This window comes from Vanessa cardui, chromosome 14 (genome assembly GCF_905220365.1).
Source record: "Vanessa cardui chromosome 14, ilVanCard2.1, whole genome shotgun sequence".
Taxonomy (NCBI): Eukaryota; Metazoa; Arthropoda; class Insecta; order Lepidoptera; family Nymphalidae; genus Vanessa; species Vanessa cardui.
The window spans coordinates 4,915,746-4,940,447 of record NC_061136.1 but is presented as its reverse complement, the minus strand read 5'-3'; the positions used below and the strand labels follow the sequence as shown (position 1 = coordinate 4,940,447).

Below are 24,702 nucleotides of genomic sequence, written 5' to 3'. Positions count from 1 at the left end.
AGGACCAAACAGTAATAGCGTTGTGTATTCCTATCAGAAGGGTGATTACAGAGGACCCTTTTAGAGGTACAGATTATACAAGAGAAGTAACATTTTAGTGGTCGAGGCCGGTATCTCGTTCAAAAGAACTTTCCGAATTTGCCATAATTGTACAAACGTTTTAAGAAAAAAGTAGTAAATTTATGCCGTTTTAAAAATATCCTCCTATCTGAACACTTCGAGACATCGTTGACATGAATAGCTTAACATATGAACAAAGGTAGATTAAAAAGGATTCCCTTTTCTGGATTTACAAAATCCAACGGAGGTGGTAATATTTTATTCACGAAACGACATCCTTTGTTTCACGTGTAACTCAGTTTTTAACGGCACATCTTTCTCGTCTTGTAAAGAAATACGGTTAAAGGTCAAAACAATTAGAGGGAGATAGATGTATATGGTAGAGCTCCGTCTACGAAATTCTCCCGAGATTAAATTATCAGTTACAAAACAATGGGCTCAACTTACAATTTCGTCTCAGTTATTACGTTTTATTTATTTATAGAATCCCATCTGTTCGCACGCCTGCTATTTAGTCACTCGGTAACTTTCTACTTACAGAAACTGATAACAAAGCTGAACAAAAAGCGGAATTAATCAATATATGTTCTTTCATATGAAATCTCATACTATACACATAAAAACAAAATCTATCAAATTGTAAATAGAACTCGACAAGTTACTAAAACGTTTACCGAAAAAATGGAAAGATTGTCGGTTTCTTTGCTCAGTGCCTCATATGGGTGATTTCCCTTGCGCAAAAAATGAAGGATATGTAACACGAAACACCAAATCAGTCAATTTACCTTACATTACTTTGTTTTACCAAGATTTTTCTTCTATTTAAATCTCGTTGTACTGCCTACCTCAAAGCAAATTTTGAGATACTGATCAGACCTCAAGTCAAGCGAAAAAAATGTAATAATGTAAATCTATTTGTATACACTTAGTCATTAGAACGTATTTTTGTTATAATACAAGTAGTCCACTTATATTAGTACGATCATTGCACATAAAACATTCTTTACTTCAATTAAAACCTTGCGACGTTATATAAACTTTTTACAGACACACTGGTGACTGGAGCATTGGTTCATTTTTGAGCAGAGGATCTGAATGGCGATTCAACGGGGAAATGCTGCTAGCATTTTTGTCTTCATTGCACGCGGTCGAGATTTATCCAGTAAACATTAAATATTCAAAGATTTAATGTTAATAATTCAAAAATACCTAGTTATTATTATTACATATTTATTTATTTATAGTTTTCGAAACACCATCGGCATATTCAAAAATATTAAGAAAAAAAATAAATCATGTACGGTGTGATACACCACAGGCGTCTACATTTTATACATATAAACACATTAAAAGTTGTCTAGAATTGTCATGTACCCAGTATTGACTGAAAGCAACACAACGTCAATTTTCAACGGAAAATAGTATAACAGAAACGTGTATAGTGATCGAGTGTGTGCGTATAACAGGTGCACTCTACCTCCTCAATCTCATAATCCAATGCGACAGCATATCTGACACGATCGGAAAGAATTTAGTTAGAAAACTTCGAAAGAGTTTGTACGTGCTTTCCGTGACAACAATGATAACTTCTTAGTTGCTGGCTGTTTTTAAGAATTTAGTCGGTATCTGCAACATTGGAATGTTTGATATTATAGACCGGGAGATGATAATGACAAAATATTTGGTCATTTGTACCAGTATGGCGGTTCTTCAGGGGTCTAATTACGTAAAGACAAAAAGGAAAATCATGGTCATAGCGCTCGCACAGGCGGCCCAATCGCGTGGCCATTAATCGAATGCATAAGAAAAATAACGAGTGTCGAACGATTTGTTCCACAAAAATGATTGTATTTTCAGATAGTCGAAAAAAAAGAGGTAGGCGGCGTATGGCGTAATGCCATACTTCTCGGGTGTGGCTTACAGTCCGCCATACCGACGCGAATACGTTAATTTTAATAAAACAATTCAACCATTTGTACCACGCTAATTTTTGGATAGCATATCTTCGTCAAGTAGCCATACACGAAAATCACCTTGCCATACTTTTCCGAGAGTTACCAATGGCCGCCATACCACAGCAAAGGAGTAATTTTTTTTACTTTCGCCAAACGATTTGTACCAGTATTGCATTTGAATTTTTGGAAAGTATTTGACAAAATGTGACCGTTATTATTTTTCCCATACTTTTAGTGGGGGGAAAAGTGCTGCCATACTTGAAATACTGATTTATTTAACACCTTTTTAAAATACGACTGTAAAACACGTAAAATCATTTTTTACATCATGGCATCATTATATTCTCGTTATTTGGATGCAATTGTACGTAAAAATACCGCCATACTGGTACAAATGACCAAATATTTTGTCATTATCATCTCCCGGTCTATTAGACTTTATTATATGTTTATTAATGGCGTCAGCCGATTTTTGCCCCAGTGATATAGGATTATAGGACGATGATGATTATATATCTGCATGAAAATATATCTGTATGATATTAGACTTTATTATATGTTTATTAATGGCGTCAGCCGATTTTTGCCCCAGTGATATAGGATTATAGGACGATGATGATTATATATCTGCATGAAAAAATCCTCATTTTCAAGAGCTCCAGCCGTCGATGTGCGGAAAATTATGAAGGATTCTTCATTGTAATTTACTTAAATTATTAAGCATTTTAACAAAGTATTAATTTTAGGAAGCGGAACAAAAGTTACTGGCTGGTTAGAGAGCGATACTACGGCTTTATAAAAAAAAAAAGAAAAACCAAATGAAATTGTTTTCGAAATTCCTGAGAAATCTTTTGAATAAACCCGAAGTTCCGCGGGAGAGCCATTTAGTACTTATGTAAAAAAACAATGGTTTATATTAACTTAGACATGTTAAACGATCTATAAATGAAATAGGCGAATTTTTATTTATTGTAGCTGTTCATAAAATACGTACAGCGAATTCCTAAATTGACGATCAAAATTGAGGGATCAAAAACAAATTAGATAAAATCCATTTAAATTCCAGCCAATTTATTCTAATAAGTAATAACGTTCTCCGATTTAATTCATCGCACGTTTAGTAAACGCACGAATATGAGGTGGAAAATTTAATAGGTGATGTTTCATTAGCTAATGACTGTGTTGTGATGAGTTATTCATAAACCATTCTGTTGAAATGCTCTTTGGTATTTGTTTATTTTTTTTTAATCGGTGGAATTTTGAATGCAACACCACTTCTTTCCAGTTCTGAATAAGTGTTGTTGCATTTAATTTAATCTTCTTATACGATTCTTAAAGTCATGTGTAAGCATGCCTAATTATTTTAGTTTTTGGTATGAGAAAAGAACGGACATTTTTTTGTCAAAAAGCTGACTATTTATAAAAGGAAAAATGTTATTTTTTAAAGTATTAAAACGTTTGACTTCAGAGAAATACGATTGTTGATATTACTTGTAGTTCGACTTATTTCAATGATTAGGTAGGAGAAAATACTTAAGTAAAGGTTGGTGATCTATTAATAATTTTAAATTGTACACAAAAATGACACCTACTTTAGTGAAAAGACTTTAATGCTTCAAAGGCTATATTTTAATACAAGCGAGATAGTCGAGTGCCGTCTTGCACAAAAATCATAATCAAATATCCTCCTCCAATTTTCACCTCTTTGTACTCTGTCTGGTGTTAATTTTTTAATTTATCTCATTAATAACTCTGTGAAATTCACTTCATTTTTAGATATGCTTGTATTATCCTTGCCTTCAACCCTACAAGATACATAATCCAAAATCCGACTTTCTACATTATTCTGTTCCAATATCAAATTTTGTTCAATTATGCACAATTATCCAACCTGTAGGTTACATAGTATAATAAATTAAAGCCGGTAAGACGGACGACCGAATTCGAGCGCGCTCGATTTGTCTCAATATAGATTACATGGGTGCATTGAAGGAGAAAAATTGTCATGATATTTTTTGTTCCATTATTAAATAAATAACATCTACAAAGCGCTTCTTGTTATATTTCAGGAATGTAATTTAATTTTTATAAAGTTTGAGGCGGACTGGTAAATGGGTCAACTGATGGCAAGTAGCCATCTTACGCCAAATAAATTGAAGCCGAATGAAAAATCAATCATTCATTTAATCAATAATGCGCACCAACCTTGGGAATTATGTTATGTTTTATATTGGCCAACTTACCCTTCAAACCGGATCACAAAATTTCTAAACAAAAAAAAAAACAAATCAAAACTGTTGTAGTTTCGTGGTAGAATATGTAATGAGTATTGGTGCTAAGGTAACAGGGCGTACATAAAGCTCTATCAAGTAAGTATATCGTATCCAATATTATTTTCTTAACTTTTTTTATTTCAATTGACGTCATAGATCGAAAAGATAAATCTCTGTTCTGGTTGGAATAAAATAATATAAAGAATATAATATATACATAAATAAATGTCGATATTTTTGCCCCTTTTTTACAAATTTGAATGGTACCAATTGATAATGTTTGCTTAGTTAGATAAGTCAGCAATCTGAGGTAATAACTATTAAACATTTTTAAAGTAACATGAATATCAAAAATAAAACCTGAATTGAGAACCTTCTTTTAAAGTCGGTTAAAAATCAAGCAATAGTTTCCGATGAACTCAATGCGGCTTTAATATTATCGAGAATACCTTGAAAGCTTTCTAGATACGCTCAATAATATTAAGTGAGGTACCCTCACAAAATCCTTCTACTTACAAATTGGAATGAGATTAGTCGAATACGCCGTGAGTTTCCTTCGATATTATATTAGACCAATTTTAATTCGACTCGAATCACTACTTTGATCCAACTTATTTGTTTTTTCTTGCTTGAACTAAGATACTATTTATCTTATAACAACAAAAAATGCTCTGTATTTTAGACAGCATTTAAAATAATATGTTTTAGATTTGAAGTATGATCTTGCTTAATTAGAAAGGTCATAAGTATTAGTAAGATAATATAACTATTATCTCATTAGACCTTAGCGTTTTATTATATTGGTAACTGAGAAAAACCAACTACAGTACACCAAGTTATCACGATTAACCACACATAACATATTAAATTTGTATCGAAATGGGGAATGCACACGGGACTTCAAAATCTATCTTATAAGGCATTTTTTTACGTATGAGCCACGCTTAGGTATCTTCCTTAAAACTTAAACTCGAATTACTTTATCCAATATAGAGAAGCATTACACTTACTTATTGATGGTCAAATGAAACAGTTGAATAAAGAATACTTTAGCCATCATTTAATCGATACCGTTTTCCCACGATTTGTAAAGTACACTACATTTTATTTAGATATTAAGATACATTGAATTTTATTTCATTCTTATACATTACGAAGAGTTCAATTTACGAAACACAAACATCGAAAGCACCGACGTTAAACACTAATAACATTACGAAAGCGCTCTTCTCTTGAGTGTCATTTGCCTAACGAGCTTTTGAACGAATTTTATTATTATATTTTCAAATAAATGTAATAAACACATAATATTATAGAAAACTATTCGTATATTTGTATGGCCTTTAAATGTATTTCTTTGTTGAACTGACTGAACTGACTTCGGTTCAGTGTTTTAGATTTTTTGAATACGTGGCATAAAAATAAAAGTTTTTATTCAGTTTTCAGTTCGTATCTGGATTTCTAACTGTGTCGGGAATTTTATGTTAGTGCAGTTTATCTGTCGTTGTGTTCCTTTATCGCAAGCACGAAATTAATCAAAAAACACGAATTGAAGTCATAGTACAAATGATTGAGTGATTGCTGTTTTCACTCATTGGTATTAGACGAGATCAATTATTTCTACTCACTCTGCGCTTATTTTAAATACTAGTTATTACCACTGTTCAAACTCCAATTGACTATCAATAATTCAATAATATACAAAATAATCATGACTTCCACGCCAATATATATTTTAACAAAATCAAAATCAAATATTAAATGCTATCACTGGTTTGGAAAGTAGATTCTACCGAGAAGAACCGGTGAAACTCAGTAGTTCTTTTTTAACATTTAAAAATACAGTCATGTTAGTTGAATACAATTTTATATATATGTTATATATCCTGCATGGAAGTCTACAAGTATTAATAGGTAAATGCTTCTTTCCCAATGGATTTTTTACAAATGATTTGAATTTATGAAAAGGCATAATTAAAAATGTCCGTGGACAATTCCTATTCCGGGTTTTTGGTGTGATAGCAAATTTGTTGAACCGAAATCATACTTTTTTTTTATTTCATTCGAAGCCTTTGCGACTACACTTTAAATTTACCGAGTTCGTGTCGTTGACTAAAACGAAAAAAAAAAATCTTGAATTTAATTGCCCTATTGTAGTGGCGAACAAAAAAATCACTAAAAACTTTTTCAATAGACAGAAATGCAGAACCTGCAATGGTGCGGAAATACAGTGACTTTTATTTAAAAATACGTTACTTTTTAAATTATATCGTTACGTAGTAAATCTTAAAGCAAATAAAACACTTATATTCTTGCTTTTAAAGGCTACTTTAGTTAAAATGAGAGTAAAATGCGATTAATTTATTACTTTACAGTATACATATAATAAAACTGGTGTCTGTTTAATATTATTATTATTTTTTACAATTTTTGGCTGTATATCTATCTTTTTGTGCCAACTGTTCTAATAAGGGTGGGTAACTTAGGCTACTTTTATTTTAGAATTACATATTTTGTTTAATTCGAACGCGCATTAAGTCGCAGGCATGGTTAGTATTTTATAATTTTTATTATAGATAGTTTAATTTCCTCTGTCTTACCTGGAATATTATTGTTGATTATGTGACATTCGATTAAATATCGCAAAGCAACGATTATTATAAATTATATAATAGTAAGCCCGTATAACTACAGGAACAAAGGTCATAAAATAATAATTCTCAAGGTTAGTGGTGCCTGGGTGACGCAAAGGGTAATTAATATTCCTTGCAGTGTCAATGTACGTTATATAATTACCACTTAATACAAGGTGATCAATTTGTCAGTGCTTCTACCTATTTAAAACAAAAAATCATCTATTATAAGTGTGGAGTTAAATGCAGACAAGAAATTACTTCGAAGTTATATATCGAAACTGCAGACAAGAAAATGGATGAATAGTAATCACGGAACTCATTTCCGATCCCTCTGACCGCTAACTCTTTTAAAGCGAATGTGAATTTTTCATAGCAGTTCGATATCGGATTGCACTCATTTTTATTACAAAATCTTTAACAGACAAATTGATGACTAGAATTGCACTAGTATTAATCAATAAAAGCAAATTGTTAATGAACGCAAAATAATACAGACCAGAATAACATTCGAGTTTAGATGTATTTACTTTTAATGATTCATTCCAAAGAAATCGCCGATTATATCTATAAAGATATTATAAATGCAAAAGTAACTTTTTCTATCTGTCTTTCAGGTCAAACCAATGAAACCTATTTGATGAAAATTAGAATGAATCTCCAAGGAGGCTACTTTTTTACACATGGCGGACAACCAATAAACCATGCTAAGTCTAAAACTACCAGTTAAATATATATATTTTAGCTATAGGTGGCAAGAGAGCATGAAGCTCATCAGTGGATATCTGCAGTCCTTGAGAGTGCGACCTGCGAATAACATATTTTAACAGTTACAAAAAATCTTACTTAAACCAAATTTTGATTCGTCAAATAGGAAATAAAGAAACCTAGTTGAATATGAAACACGTGTAAATATAGTCATATTTCTGGAGACACCGAGATGAAGCTGATTCAACAACAAAAAAGGGAATTCCGGCACGAACCTTTTCTATTTTAATAGCGCAAATATATTATAGGGGACTACGCTTAAAAGACGTAAACAAAAGGGGAACTATATTGTAATTCTTCGCTTTACTACCGAACGAATTCTTTTTGTTGACTTCAGTACTGCCTTTCCAGAACTATTGGAAGGTTGCCAAGTCAAAGACACTGCTATAACTTGTTTGTATTGTTCAAAATGAATATCAGATATCTCAAAGTCATTACTCTCGTTCGCGCATTACGCCTGTATATTTTCAACATCATTACTATAGAACATAATATCGTTAGAATTACTATATACTTCGATACAGATTGCAAAAAAATTAGCCCTATTAAAATTTCACGTGTCATCAGCTTATTAATTTATTTTGGGCTGTGAAATGGATAATTATGTAATTTGGCTATATTTAAACAATTAATTTGACACATTTAGTGATTATACATCATTATAATATACAACTTTGTTATTTCGATAGTACAGTTAATTGCGTTTGTTTTTCAACATATGATATTTATTTTAATTTGAACGTTTACAAAAGGCTTCATATTTATAAATACATTACATTTTTTTGTTTTAACAATTTCCTTAACTTCGGAGCGTTATCAAGTCAAATATACATAAAGTATGAAAGTAAAACATACATATACCAAGAGTTTTGGAACGTTACACAAAAAAATAACGTAGATTCCTAAAATAAGCATTATTTTATTCAATGTCGGAATTCACGTCGGTTTTGTTCAGAATGTTACGTTAAACGTTTAAATTTATCGTTTGTTCTCGCATCTCATTAGCCCAAAACTTACTATTTGCAGTTATGAATGCAGTCGCAACGCTTATTATAGAACAACGTGTAGTACACGGATGTAACAATAGCTTTGTATATATTTGTTTGTTTACGAACTAACACTGTATTGTATTATGATTTTACATCGAATATTAATAAATATTAAAGCTTTGAAATGAGATATTTTCTCTTCATTATTTATCTAAAGAATACTTAGCTATCATGAACAGCTTATTTTATTCATTTTATAGTAGTTGGTAAGTTTATTCTTAGTAGCGATAGTATCTGCTTGTTGTTATAAAAACCATTACGGGAAAATGTCTTTTTTTTTTAAGAAATTATGTGTTTTTTTCGAACAAATCGATCTGAACTTCTTTTTACAAACTTAATACATTCAGATAGTTTTAATATTTAAAAGAAAATAATATGCAATTTGTTTGGTTTGTACGAAAAAGCTCAATCATGATAGTCAATCAATCAAAAGCGTCCATACCGCAATGGTTTAAGGGCCACTAGCGATGTAAGTTGCATTACCCTGAGTCGTAGAGCAATTGTCGTCGTCCCTCATACACAAGCTTTAAGCTTAAGTAGTGGGATAAATAGAAATATCAGAATTCAATAATTGTGGAGTATTGCAAGTATTCTTTTAAAAGTAACAATATACAAATATGTTTATTTATCTAAATATATAGCTGTTGCTGTGCTATTTCATGTGAAAATGAAGAACAATTTTTCTTAGTTGTTCTTGGCGAAAAACAACTTAGAAATTTTAAACAACTATTGCACATTCGAAGCAATCTCGAAATGCTTTCATAGATTCAAACTACGAGTAAAAGTTTTTTTTTTAATCGATATTTAAAGTAATTAAATGTTAAATAAACAATACAGTCTACTAGAGTTCCAGTAACCAGATTATTACTAAATATCTATTTTTCTTTTCCACAAAATTAAGCCACAACTGTAGCACAGCCGTGTTACCTAAGTACAAACTAAAGTTACTTAACATACCTCGGCAAAATTACCAGGTAAAGCGCTGTTCTGTTTAATTAAAACAAATTAAGAACAATGCTAACTTCCCAGTTTAAAGTGGCAATAAAGTTTGAAAGACAAATTAATTATTAAAGATCGCGAATAACTTGTTTTCGCTATGGATATTTTAACTAGAATTACTATGCCCAAAAATGTATATTTATTTAGAACATATGATTGTATCTAAGTGTGTATAAATATATTATTTATTTGGTATGTATAATTAAGCGCCCCATATTTCGAACTTTTTATATGAAATAAGTACTTTTTATAGTCTGAAATACTTTAAAGAATATCTATAACATAATAATAAATGTAATAGCCATGAGTTAAATAGTGTGTGGTATAGTCAGCATAATAAACAGACAAAACCTCTATCTAATGTCTGACCTAAAAATATTATTCCGAGCACACACGTAAAGACTAAATCTGGCAACCCTATATGTAAGCAATATCTTCATTGCCAACCTACCCAATGATCTCGAGGTCAGGTTATTTATTTCACATGATATCATAAGCAAAATGCGAGTCTGTTTCTTAAAATTGATAACTAATAGAGTCTGCTATATCTCAAAGGGCTTTTAATATTCATTGATACTTATACTCGTACATTAGAAACATTAATGGTTTTATATCAGAGTGTCTGAATATTTTTCGCTCTTAATTGATATGCTGACCGGTTTTCTAAAACGTTATCACAATGATTATTTGGTGGTAGGGCTTTGTGCAACCCTCTCTGGATAGGTACCACTCACTCATCTACACTCAGATATTCTACCGCCAAACAACAATACTCAGTATTGTTGTGTTCCGGTTTGAAGGGTGAGAGAGCCAGTGTTACTACAGGCACAAGAGACATAGCGACTTAGTTCCCAAGGAAAGGAATGCTAAATGTTTCTCACAGCGCCAGAGTCAATGGGCGGTGGTGACCACTTACCATCAGGTGGCCCATATTCTCGTCCGCCAACCTATAGCATAAAAAAAATTAAATTTTTAATTCGGTAAGAAAATCTCTCGGGAATATCAGCTGTTACTACGAATAGTTTTCCTTGGAAAGTAATAGAACCAACTAATTAAGTTGATGCTCCGCCAGTTCGTAAAAACGCCTCCATTTACCGGACTCACGTCTTGCACGTACTAAGGATATCATTTTTAATTCTTAATTGGATCTTTTCTTAAAAATACTAAGTAATGCGAGTTGATGGCGTTATGGTTTGAACATATAAGATAAAATGTGTGTCATATTAATATAAAATGTTAATGTTCTTTTTTTTAAAACATTCCTTATAGTATAAAATAAAATCACATAAGTATATAAAGGAGTTGCAAAATTTATTTTTTACTAGTAGTCAGACGCGGCTTCGCTCGCATTTAGTGTCAAAAACATGACGTCAGCTATGCTGACGTCATGTTTTTTAAAAACGGGCTCGGACATGCTGGTCCGTTATATATAACACCAATACACACTCGGAAGTATTGCATCTGCTTAAATTTGAAACGAAGTTTTTAACGTCACTGAATAAGTTTTCTACAAACTGAAACCATTTAAAGAAAATTGAAATCGATATAGCGTATTAGCAAAAGTGTTCAACAACGATGATATTATGAATCGATTATACTGTACTCAGAATATAACTGTTCAAAGTAAGAGACGAAAATTAGTTCGTATTATTAAAATATAGGTTATCGACGTAATTTATAAAAATAATAAATGTGATAACTTGTAAATATCTCACAGATGGGCTAAGAGTCTTCTGAGGAAAGGGCTTGTAGTGTAACCAACCACACTGCTTTAATGCATATGATACATATGTGGCGCGTGGTTTTGTATCCGACCCAAACGGGTTTCCTCTCGATATTTTCCAGTACGGCCCACTTTTGTTCTGAGTGTGCTGGTCTCTTGGACATCTCGACTGATGTGATAATTATTACTTTAATTAAATAGTGCTTTGTTAGTTAGTATGTTTAAAGATCTTTACAATTCACAAAAAAAAAATACAAAAAAGTCACTTACATGAGAAACACACTATTTATTGGAATAAAGATTTGGATTAAACGGAAATATAACTACAATATATTGCTATAACTTATAAACCATTAGAACACAATACACTAATAGAGTGCGAGTTATTAACTTTTATGGTTAAATATATAATATATATATTTAACTATTCCTTAAATCGTCAATATGCCAACAACCTTGGGAACTAAGATGTTATGTGCCCTGTGCCTGTAGTTATTTTATGACAATTATTATTAGTGATATATTTATTCATTTTCAGTGAAGAGAAATATCAGTGCTAGAAATCTCTTTTAACAACATAACCTATTATTAAAAACAATTGAAGCCAGACAGTTATAAGATCCAACATGGATATCAACGAAATTAATACAATTCATTTCACAGAGACAACTTGTACGTTGTTTCAGTGTCTGCTCAAACGCCAGTAATATTGTAGGATTTATATCCCGCAGTGGAGTTCGCAATCCGCCGTTATAATTTACCCGCAGAAAAGTCCATAACTTAGCTTAGTTCACATTATATGTAAGATGTTTTGTTATAATATATTACTACACAATGTATGCGGCACTTAAAAAAAATTTAGAGTGAATGATTTTTTTTTGGCCATCAATATATAGATAAAATGCGAATATAATTATTATTATTATCTGTAATTTATATAATTACTAGTGACCCGTCCCGGCTTCGCACGAGTGCAATGCTGACGGTAAATATTCTACGGAATAACTTACAACGTTCACAGTTTTTCTTTCGTAATCAGTGTTTCCTTCCTATATTAAAAACAATCCATGTATTATATACAAAAGCCTTTCTCTCGAATCACTCTATCTAATAAAAAAACGCATCAAAATCCGCTATGTAGTTTTAAAGACATACATACGTAGGGACAGACAGCGGTAAGCGACTTTGTTTTATATTATCTAATGATTCTATAACATACAACGATAAATTATACAATATATCATATTGTAAGGATCAGAAGTGGTTAAAGATTAAAAAAAATAACAAATATGACAAACACTATATTTCTATTTCTTACAATTTATTTTAAGGAAACAAAATGTCAATCAACACTTTAACAAAAACACACAGCAATTCGATAATAGAAATAAACGTAAACAAGAGAGTAATTGAAGGGCTCACGTGACCAGCGTTCCGACCTCTCGGACTGTCGACAAGGAAATGTTCCTACAAACATCTGTTACCGCTCTTTTATAAGATTCGGGTAGCAGCAAAAAATTGTTTGTCACATTTTATAGAAGCTTAGCTTATACGGCCTCTCCTGACTGTAGGTCGCCCTCGACCGTAGTGCTACAGCCAGCAACCTCGGTATTTGATGTTCCTGCCTTCAGATTTTCATCCACGGGTAGTTCGGATGAAGTATCGACCGAACTCGCCTGGTTGGAGTTTTCATTTTCGCCTAAAAACAGAATTAAAGAATTAGATCTAATTGCTCAGAGAGTGCATCATTTCCATTCAATCTCGAGTATGCCCCTTTCACACAACAGTCACTTAATTCATTCGTCACTCACTAAACCTCTGACATTACCAAGCTTTCATACATCACAACCTATAGAGACGTCTCTCTTTTTGCACTTAAAATTTGGTGTATTCAAATGTTCTAATACATGGCTGGGATCTGGATTTGTTGCAGAAAATTGCCACCTGCAACAGTGTCGCAAACAACGCGACTGCCCGCCTAGCAAACATGCTACGGGCCCCTGGCGACTTGACAATAAAATTGCCAACGCCAATGCGACTTGACAACAATATGTCAACGCATGAGGCGACTCGACACCAAAGCGGTCGACGCCAGTGCGACTCGAGAATGATAATACTCGACGCACAATGCGACTTGACATGTGTAGACGTTTACCAACGACTTTGTAAACACAGTCAACGCCATAGTACCCTGGTTAATAAAAACCAGAACTCGTGGACGCCTTGATTAGCAAAACCAACGCCCGAGGACGCCTTGGTTAACAGAACCAACGCCCGAGGATGCCGTGATGAGGAAGACTGTATTTAGCTTCCTTATCAGACCATCTGCATCTGTGACTCATAAGCAAACTTAATGATGTGTTTCATTGCTCATCTAAATCAAAAATATTTAAACAAAATGTGTTTGAGCGACGGATTTGATTATTTTAATTGTTTAATTTTAACTAATACCAACTTTTGATTGAGACGAGCAAATCCACGAAATTACGAATCATTAAGGACAGGGTATTAAAATTGCTTACTTTCAAAAAACGCAGCACATGTCTCAGGGCACCATTCGCCCCGCCATGGTATCATGTATTGTGCTGCCGCTTGGGTCGTCTTGCCATAACCACCGCTAAGAAGTTTTAGTTCATAGCGTCCACTCGGCAAGATCTTCACGACTTTGTATGGACCGCGCATGCCTGGGTCGAGCTTTCCAGTGACCTGTGAAAACTTGATAACAAAAACAAAATCATCAAGGTTAAACTTTCGTGGCTCGTGTCTGTTTTTATTTACACGGTTGTCCTGTTTGGCCTGGTTGTCCTTAAGCAATGTACGAACTCTGTTTCGTGACATTTCTCGAAAGGCTTCCCGATTAGGCGATGTTGTATCAAGGGCTACATCACGTACCAAGGCACGGATAACCGGAGTGCTTGTTTCAGTTCCGATCAGGATATTTAGTGGAGAAGATCGAATTGTCTTCTGTTTAGTTATATTTAGAACTAGTTGAATCTTCCATAGAGTATCCGACCATGAAGCATTTCTATAGTTGACCTGAATCCGAATCATATTTAATACTGTGCGAATGTACCTCTCGACTTGTCCATTGGCATGATGCATTTCGGGTGTTATATGGTGTAGATCACATCCGAGTTCGTTGATCCATTTTGCAAATTCGGTCGATTCGAACATACGTCCTTTGTCAGTAATTATAAGCTTTGGTACACCAAATAAAGAAATTGATTTTTTGACAACGTTTTTGAGCTCCTCTACATCCTGTCGCGAAATGGGATACAACAAGCAGTACTTCGAAAAAGCATCAACCATCACCATTATGAATTTATATCCTTTAGACACCGGCAGTGGACCTAATGCGTCCATATGAATAGTTTGAAAAGGTACCTCTGGCTTTTCCCACGACGTAATAGGCTGCAATGGATTTCGTGGTACGCGTTTTTTTGATAGGCATACTAAACAGTGGGCAACGTACTTATCAACGAACTGCTTGAGTCCAGGGAACCAAAAATGTTTCAATATCAGATCCATGGTTTTCTCGGCTCCAATATGTTCGTGCTCATCGTGAAATATTCGAAGTAGGCTTAGACGATTCCCCTTTGGGATGAAGCAAAGGAGACGAGGCTCCTCACCCACCGGTACATATTTATAGTAAAGGAGATCGTTGCGAGCTACATACCGATTTGTATCAAGGCTGCCATCTCGAAGCTTTTTTTTTTTTTTTTTTTTATTTATTTATTTTTTTTTTTTTTATTTATTTATTAGGGAAAACATACAGCATATCGTATATAACAACTTAATATAATAATCATATTTTAACACTTATGCCAGTTAAGTTTCCACTACTGTTTTAACAGGGAAGTGGACTAATTTTGATGTTACATAAAATATAACTATTTATGACAAAGAAAAATTTTAACGTGATGAAATATGGTTATGGTTAATTACTAATAAGTATTTTTCACAAGATTATATAATTTACTTAAACTATTTTTAAACAGATCAATGTGGTTGTATTTTCTATTATGACTATTACAAGATCTTAGGATAAAAGAATTTTTGAAATAATTAGTTTTACAAATAGGTATTGAAAAAGTATCCTGAGAGCGAGCGTTAAAACGAGGACATTTAAATAAAATCTTACTGAGCAGATATGGAGAATCAATTAAATTATTTAATATTTTGTAAAGAAACATTTGGTCTCTTTGTTCTCTACGTTCTTCAAGTGGCAAAAAGACAGAGTCAGGAAAAGTAAATTTGTATCGCAACCTCCTGATAAATTTGTTTTGTGTATTTTCAATTAAGTTGACGTATTTTGCATATTGTGGATTCCAAACAGTTGACGCATACTCTAAATGTGATCTAACGAAAGCATTGTACAAAATTACAAAGGTTTGAATATTTTTAAAATCTGCCCCTTGCCGAAAGATAAATCCGAGCATTTTATATGACTTCATCACTATTTTCTCAATATGCTTATCGAATATGAGTTTGTTGTCTAGTTGTACCCCAAGGTCTCTCACCTCGGTTACCCTTTTTAATTTAGTATTAAATATGGAGTAGTCAAAAATTATTTGTTCTTTTTTTCTCGAAAATGTAATTACACAACACTTATCAACATTAAGCTGCAAATTATTAGCAATGCAATATTGTCCTAATTTATTTAAATCCTCTTGTAAATGAAAACAGTCTTGATTATTTTTTATTATCTTAAAAATTTTAGTGTCATCAGCGTATAATAAAACTTGAGAATTTTTGAAACAATTAGTTACGTCATTAATAAAAATGTTAAAAAGTAAAGGGCCAAGGTGAGAACCTTGCGGTACACCCGATGTTACAGGAATAAAACTAGACGTATATCCTTTAATAGCAACGGCTTGAGATCTTTCGCGGAGATAAGATGTAAGCCAACGTAGAAGGTCACCATGTATACCGATGTTGTTAAGTTTTTGTAATAACAAGTTGTGCGATATCTTATCAAATGCTTTCGAGTAATCAGTGTATACGACATCTACCTGGAAACCAGCTTCCATAGCACTCAATACTGTATGCAAGAACTCACACAGATTGGACTCAGTGGATCGCTTATTAATAAAACCATGTTGGTTACAGGTAAGTAGGGGCCTTAATAATGGAAATATCGTATCATAGACAATCTTTTCAAAAAGTTTTGGAATAACTGACAATTTAGAAATACCGCGATAGTTTTTTATATCGTTTTTATTTCCAGACTTATAAATCGGCGTAATTAAAGATTTTTTCCAAATAGTTGGTAATAATCCAGTGTCCAAAGATTTTTTGAAAAGCATGGTTAAAGGCACACATAACACTTTACTGCAGTTTTTTAAGAAAATGGGATGTATTCCATCTGGACCATAACCCTTGGATGTGTCTATGTTCGATAAATATCGTTCTACTTTTTTGTCAACAATCTCGATGGAGCTGATAATAGTCTGATTTGCGCTAGTAGTATAGTGATCCATTGCTTGATTTCCACTATTATCTTCAAAAACTGAATGAAAATAAGAATTAAACATATTTGCTATATCGTGTCCATTGGATCCAACTTGACAGTTAAAATACATTACATTAGGTACAGATGTATGATCTTTTTTAGTCTTTATATAGGACCAAAACTGTTTTGAGCTAAAACGAATATTATTCTCTGCTCGTTCCAAAAACTCATTATAACACGTTCCTTCTAAGTTTTTTGATTGTAGTCTCAATTCAGAGAACTTGTTATAATCGCTTTGTTGGCCATAAATTTTCCATTTTTTGTGGAATTTTAATTTTTTATTAATTAATTTTATCAAGGGTCGCGTAAACCAGCGTGGATATTTATTGCTTTCATTTATACACTTAGACGGGACAAATGTCTCTATAATGTGATTTACGATGAGATAGAACGTATCAACTGCCTGACTAACATCTTTGTTTTTAAATTCGTGTTGCCAGTTAACTTTTGCTAATTCAGAATTAATTTTATCATAATCAGCGCTGTGAAAGCGACGTACAACTCGAATAGCTGGATTTAAATTTCGCTCAATGGTATTCATATCAACTTCAATACAAAGGGAAGGATGATGTTCATCTTCAGGTTCTGATAAAGGGTCCACACGAGATATGTTACAATTCAGATTGGAAAGTACTAAGTCTAAGAGCCTGTTATTTAAGTTAAGAATATAATTTAATTGTTTTAATCCAGTAAAATTCATAAAAACAAATATGTTATGTACAAGGAGACATTCCGAGGGATTTAAAATATAAATTGAATTATTATTATTTAATGACCAAACAGCATCTCGTATATTAAAATCGCCTGTAATAATTATATCATCTTGTGAATTTTCTATAGTCAAATCAGATATAAATTCAAAAAAATTAAGCTGTGAATCCATTTGAGAAATATTCTGTGGAAAGTAACAACAAAAAAGATGCAAAATTTTCCTAATAATACCGTGTTTAGTTATAATTTTTATATAAGTGACTTCAGCACTAGAAAAATTAGGCAACTGAACATTTCTCACATCAACATCAATTTCGCGACGGACCGCTATCAGAGTACCACCTCCCTTTGTCATTTCTAACTGCTCGTAATCTCGGTCGTTACGATAAACATTATATCGAGCATCAAATAATTCACTGTCAAAGATTCCAGGTAAAAGCCAAGTTTCTGTTAGGCATATAATGTCATAATCGCAATTAAGCACATTTTTATAAAATTGATTAGTTTTAGTCCGTAAACCTCGGACGTTTTGATAAAAAATATTTAAGAACATGTTGAATACTTAAAACACAAATAATAATTGTATACATTACATATCTGTAATAAAAATTCCTTCATAGTTTCTATTTCTAATAAGTCATAAATAAATGATTCCCGCAATGAACGCTGCTCAGATAAAACGAATAAAATCATAAAAGAAAATACAACACTAACAATAAAATAATAACTAAAAAGGTCATGAAAATGGACATTAACTAAAAAAGTAAAGTTATGAAAAAATACTAACAAAATAAAATTAGACACTTGAAACTTATGTTTTAAATAAAACAATTTCGCACTTATACGATTTTTTTTAAACAATCTTGAGAAGTGATGTGTAGGACAGGCGAGCTTTCTGTGCGTCTAACCATAATCGTGCAGTTACGTACCCAACAAAACAAATAACCCTTCTCCCTTGACTTTCGCTTTGCCTCATTGAATAAACTTTTATTGCGAGTAGAAAGGTGATCATTAACGTAAATTTGATTTTGCATTCCTGAGAATCCTATATCGCAAGCTCTTATAGTTTTTAATTTTCGAAGTGATGACAAAAAATCGTCTTTTTTGTAACGAGCTTGCATTTTTAAAATAATTGGTTTAGGCCTGATGTCATTGGAATCATTCTTAGTCGCTACTCTTGTGATAAAGTCAATGTCAGTAAGCGGGTCCAAAGGGAAATTGCACTTATCAGCGAGCACCTTTATTAACTGTATAAGGTTTTCGCCTTTCTTTTGGGGAACTCCACTAATTTGGATATTTGAACGTCGAACCCATTGTTCATTCTTGTAATGGCTATCTTTTAAATCTTTCATAGAATTCTTTAGCTCATTTAACTCCAATTCGATGTTATGTATTTTTGTAACTTCCTTGTCAAAATTATTAACTTGATCCATGACCATATCAATTGATGATTCAACGAGCTTAATTTTTTTTGTCCATTCGTTTACAGTTTCGGTAACTTTTTTAAACTCATTGGTTATGAAACTTTTAAATGATTCAATAGATGAATTTAAATGAGTGAAACGTTCATCAAAGTGGTCTATTATAGATTTAGTATTCAAGTTCAAATAGGGCTGTGCAAGATCTAAATTGGTTTCGACATTAGGTGTAATGGGACTTATATTATTATTTTTTTTGGTCTGTTTACAACTTGGACATTTCCATTTAGCTTTATTCATTGGTAGAATCTTTTTAAAGTCCGCAAGCGAAATTCCCACGCAGCCATGATGATATATATTTAAGCAAGCAGTACATTTAATAGATTCTTCAACTTTCAATAAGCATGAGCAATGTTTACACTCCATTCTATTCAATTTTAAATAAATGTAGGTAAGCTTTAATAAGTTAACACAGCGTATTCAATTTACCTTGTTCTTCGATAAAAGCTCGCGCCCAAAAAGTCGTAAGCGCCGCGTATATCGCGTACTTACGCGTTCTCTTCAAATAGTATGCACTTCAATGTAATTACTGTGATTGTTTTAGTATTTTAAATATTTTTTATTATACTGTGTCTTTGTATATTATTAAAAACAAGCACAATTATACTCTAATACTTATTAAACAACATGAAATAAAAAAGTCACTTCCAATAACACTTTTATAAGGAATTAGGGATTATTTTATATAGCACAAACGATATAGCACCGTACGTGGATTGTGATTGTGAAGAAGGTCTTGTGTTTCATTGTCAGCTGCTTGAGCTATTTGTGCCCAGTTGCGAGGCCTAGAAATATAATTGACAGTACCGGCTGGATTACGACTCAAGTAGTCCACGTGAGGCAACATTTCTCCCTTGCGATACTCGATGGAGAAATCGAAGTCCTGAAGATATATCCACCAGCGCGCTACACGAGGCACAAGATCTTTCTTCTTTTCTGTGGACTTTAAAGCGTTACAGTCGGTAACAACTACAAATTTGATGCCAACTAAATAGTGTCGGAAGTGTTGAAGCCCTTTAACAACAGCAAGCGTCTCAAGCTCATATGAATGGTACTTACACTCAGCACCTTGGGTCACCTTGCTGAAATATGACACTACATGTTTCTTACCATCCGGATGGGTTTGTAATAGCACTGCTCCATAGCCAACACTGCTCGCATCTGTATGTACTTCAGTTGGAAGCTGAGGATTGAAAATTGTGAGCACTGGTTCTGAAGTCAAATGAGTAATTAATTCTTGACGAATTGCTTCGCACTCGACACTCCATTGAAAGTCAATACCCTTTCTTGTCAGGCGTGCTATAGGAGCAGTTTTAATGGCGTATCCCTTTATGTACCTGCGGAAGTAACCGGCAAGCCCAAGAAGTTGTCGAACCTGCTTCACATTGTTAGGTGGTGATGTATTCAAGAGAGCATCTATTTTTCTAGGGCTCGGTCTCACCTGACCTTGGCTAATAAGCCTGCCTAAATACTCTACCTCGGTTACTAAAAAGGAACATTTTTTAAGGTTAATGGAAAAACCGGCCTGTGTAAGTGTGTACAGTACTTTACGAAGTAACTGTATGCCTTCTGATACCGAATTACTCAAAAGGAGCACATCGTCCACGTAAACCAATACGTTTCCTTCGTTAATACAGTCACGTAAGGTATCGTTGATGATACGCTGATAGACTATAGGTGAATTGGCTAAACCAAATGGCATTTTGACATATTCAAAATGGTCTTCCGGTGTCACAAACCCCGTTAAATGGATGCATTCTTTTTTTATGGGTATCTGGTGAAAACCAGTGGCCATGTCAAGACTAGAGAAGTATTTGTGATTCCCTAACCTATCAATGTGATCGTCAATTAGGGGTAATGGGTATCGATCTTTAACCGTGATTCGGTTGAGAGCTCTAAAATCCACGCATAATCGATCCGAACCGTCTCGCTTTTTAACTAAAATAATTGGACTTGCGTATTCGGATTTAGATCTTCGAATTATACCCTTGTTCAAAAGATCATTTGTAACCTCTCTAACCTTCAATTTTTCCGCGTAAGAGAGTTTGTATGGACGATATACTACAGGGGTAGTGCTTGTAAGTTTGATTTCCATTTCCCCTGTTTTTACAGTAGTCGCGGCAGTACCGGAAATTAAATATTCAGAAAACTCGGCAATTACGGAATGCAAGGCAATACGGTCAGAACCCTGAAGGGGTGTATTTATTTGATCGAGGTTTTCAACTGTGATTGTATTTATGCAAGATGATGGTTTATCTGAACGCGTGAGATACTGTTCGTCTTTTGTGCGTATGTATGTCACCCCGTCACGGTTAAGAACATCAGTCCCGATAATGATGGGCGTATTCATATAAATGGAAGGCACTACAACCAGATCCACTTCAATGCTAATGTCTCTAAATTCAACTGTGACCGTAACAAACGAAGTGGCAACTATTTCGGTGTCGCTTATACCTTTTAGTATACAACGAGTTGTTTTTTGTTGACATGGAATGTGCTTAAGAACATCGTAAGAAATTAATGAGACATTTAGAGCACCACTATCTATGAGAACATCCATGGGAATACCTTCTACCACAGCGGTGGTTATGTCGTGGTTTGGTACGTCCGAGGTAGATCGATCGGAGCAGAGATTAACATTACGGTAATTACGCGGTTCTGAACGCGTTTTCGCGAAACAAACATCTTCGTTGTGTCCCGGTTTCTTACAAAAATTACAAATGTTAGTATTGCGTTGAACCGGCGAACTAGTTACAGATTTTAATTTTTTTGAACAATTTCGACTTAAGTGACCTCGTTGGCCACACACAAAACAATTAATGTTAGAAGTATATCCACGCTTTTGTAATTGGGGTTTCTTTAAAGGGAACTTAGGCTTGTCTTTATTTGGCTTAGTGTAAATAGAGAGAAAGGAAACGAGGTTGTCTGGGGTTAAATTCGCGTTTGCAGCAGCCGCACGAACCTGAGGGCTATCGATACCCCGAATAACAATAAGTGTCCTTAGTTCGTCACTAAGTCCCTGAACGATTCGTAAACGTAAAAGAGTACGACGTGCATATTCAGCGTACGTTTGATATTTATCGGATGTCATATTCATTGCATCGTAAAGGATATTAGCGTAATCTAATTTTGAAGGGCAAAGTGGTTTAAATTCACGCTTGAAATTAGACCAACTTCGGTCGTTGGTCACCCATTCGCTAAGCCACAACCTAGCGTCCCCTTTCAAACATGAAGCTACTCGCGATAAACATTCGCTGTCGGTCCATCCATTAGCGTCTCTAGCACGTTCAACTTCTTCGCACCACACTTCGATGTTATTTATAGAGGGGTCAAAATTAGACACAAAATAATTTTGTGATCTTATAGGTTGAGTGGATTTGAGAGTTTCTATTAAAGCTTGTGCAAGCAAAGATGCGTCGGAGCACCGACCAGCTGATTCTGGACACGTATCTTGATGAAGAGAATTGACCGTATTAGAGCTATTCCGATTAGACGCGAGGTTATATATGGATGTGTGAGGTATATCATTAGAACAGGTGGAAACCGTTTTCGTATTATTTGGTTGCAAATGTTTGTTTGGGGGCGGACTAGGAGTTCGAGTATGGTTTGTGCGTTCCCTAGATTCGCGATGTCTACTACCCTGAGAGTTACTTAACGAACGCCGCGATAGTCTTTTGGAATAACGTTGGTGACGTAAATGTGATTCTGAATGTTGACCGCGACGGCGATGTCGTGAACTATGGCGAACTTTACTTTGAGAGGATCTAGTACTATCGCTCGAACTAAAAGAAGAACGACGGGATCTACCACGAGAACGGGAGTGTTTGCGCGAGTATCGATTCGTACGAGTACGCGAATTATAACGTGGACGGTGTCGACTTCGGTCGCGCGAGCCACTTCGCGAACGAAACCGAGTACTACTACGCGATATACTACGTACCATTTTTGACAAAAACAACAAAAAAAAAACACAAAACACAAAAAAAAGAAATGCGACTTTAAAGAAAAACAAACAAAAATACGATTGTGGAGGGTGATATTTTGTTTCCTTTAAAAAGTGGGCAGCGTTGGTGTTCTTTATCCCACTTCTGATGTAAGGATCAGAAGTGGTTAAAGATTAAAAAAAATAACAAATATGACAAACACTATATTTCTATTTCTTACAATTTATTTTAAGGAAACAAAATGTCAATCAACACTTTAACAAAAACACACAGCAATTCGATAATAGAAATAAACGTAAACAAGAGAGTAATTGAAGGGCTCACGTGACCAGCGTTCCGACCTCTCGGACTGTCGACAAGGAAATGTTCCTACAAACATCTGTTACCGCTCTTTTATAAGATTCGGGTAGCAGCAAAAAATTGTTTGTCACATTTTATAGAAGCTTAGCTTATAATATTATAATTAGGTGAACTTGGTAGCGATGGTTTTTGAAAACCCGGGTAGATAAGTACTAGAACCACCCACTCATCAGATATTCTACCGCTATACAGCAATAGCATTGTTGTATTCCGTCTTGAAGTATGAGTTAGCCAGTCTTACTGTCGACCATCAGGACCGACTTATCTGTCCGCCTACCTAATTCATTAAAAAAAGAAGACGAATTAATCGCAGCAGAGGAAAAAGGCGACAATGGATTTGCAAATTTAAATTAGGGAAGTAATACTGTCTCCTAAAGTTAGATAACTCATTTACACGCCCTTAAGTGTCCAATTCGCAGCGTATTACTTAATAAATGGACTCTGAAATCCAATTTTAACGCTTTTTTAGAGAATTCGCTTTCATTTTATTTAGGAAGCAACGTCGTGTCACTTAATAACCACTGCGTAAAGACATTGCTCTATCTACTATGGAATCTTAGGCCCTTTGTGCTTGTAATTACAACGGTTCAATCAACCTTCAAATAGGAACAAGGAAGACACGATATTGATGTTTACCAGTAGAATAACTGATGAAAGGACCTGCCCAGACTATCACAAGGCCTCAAACTATCGGAATAATCAAGTGCGATAGATAGCGTCATCATTTTGGCCGGCAGCCTCATAGCTTTCTTTAGTTATCAAATGTGTCATGCAATTAAATAAAAATATATGCCGACAATAATTCATGAAGTATCCCCATACCAAAATACTGATAAAATTGTGCTTTGTTCAAAAATGTTCATAGTTAACCGACTTGTTCTCAGCGTATCATCACATATCTGGCGTCTCGCCAGGGGGGTTCCGCCCGCTACGACACGCAGTTAAGACGATTCGACCAAGGATTTGGAATGTTTGTATTTCCAGCTTATATTTACTGTTAATGTTGTTGGCTTATAAGCTGCTTTGGTAGTTTTATAAAAAATTATATGTTGAAACATATAAAATGTATAAACTGTAACGGCTATTGAACAAAATACCACGACACGTGGATTGGTTGTAAAAATTCTAGCAGTATTTTGACTCTGAGCGAATAATGAACAGCCCTCCTGTCACCAGTGGAGGCAATAAGACGGGGTGTTAAATGTTTTGTAAAATATATTTCCCCTATTAAACCAAA

The 24,702-nt window shown here is 34.0% G+C and overlaps 2 protein-coding genes across 4 annotated transcripts in view; both read right to left on the bottom strand.

Annotated features, from left to right (window-relative positions):
• The window catches only part of LOC124535045 (angiotensin-converting enzyme-like), a 130,035-nt gene that overhangs the window by 28,514 nt on the left and 76,819 nt on the right, over positions 1-24,702 (bottom strand). The window contains exon 1 of one of the 3 annotated variants that reach the window (XM_047111072.1): positions 4,259-4,278. The exons of the other annotated variants lie outside the window; for them this stretch is intronic. The gene's annotated coding sequence lies outside the window, so the exon portion shown is untranslated. Of the gene's footprint in view, positions 1-4,258; positions 4,279-24,702 lie in introns of those variants that run through there. 3 annotated transcript variants of the gene reach the window in all.
• On the bottom strand, positions 12,997-14,512 carry LOC124535047. The gene is made up of 2 exons (XM_047111074.1): positions 13,983-14,512; positions 12,997-13,159 (listed from the first exon to the last, which is right to left on the bottom strand). Exons 1-2 carry the CDS (start codon positions 14,509-14,511, stop codon positions 13,008-13,010), a joined length of 681 nt encoding a protein of 226 aa, XP_046967030.1. The 5' UTR covers position 14,512; the 3' UTR covers positions 12,997-13,007.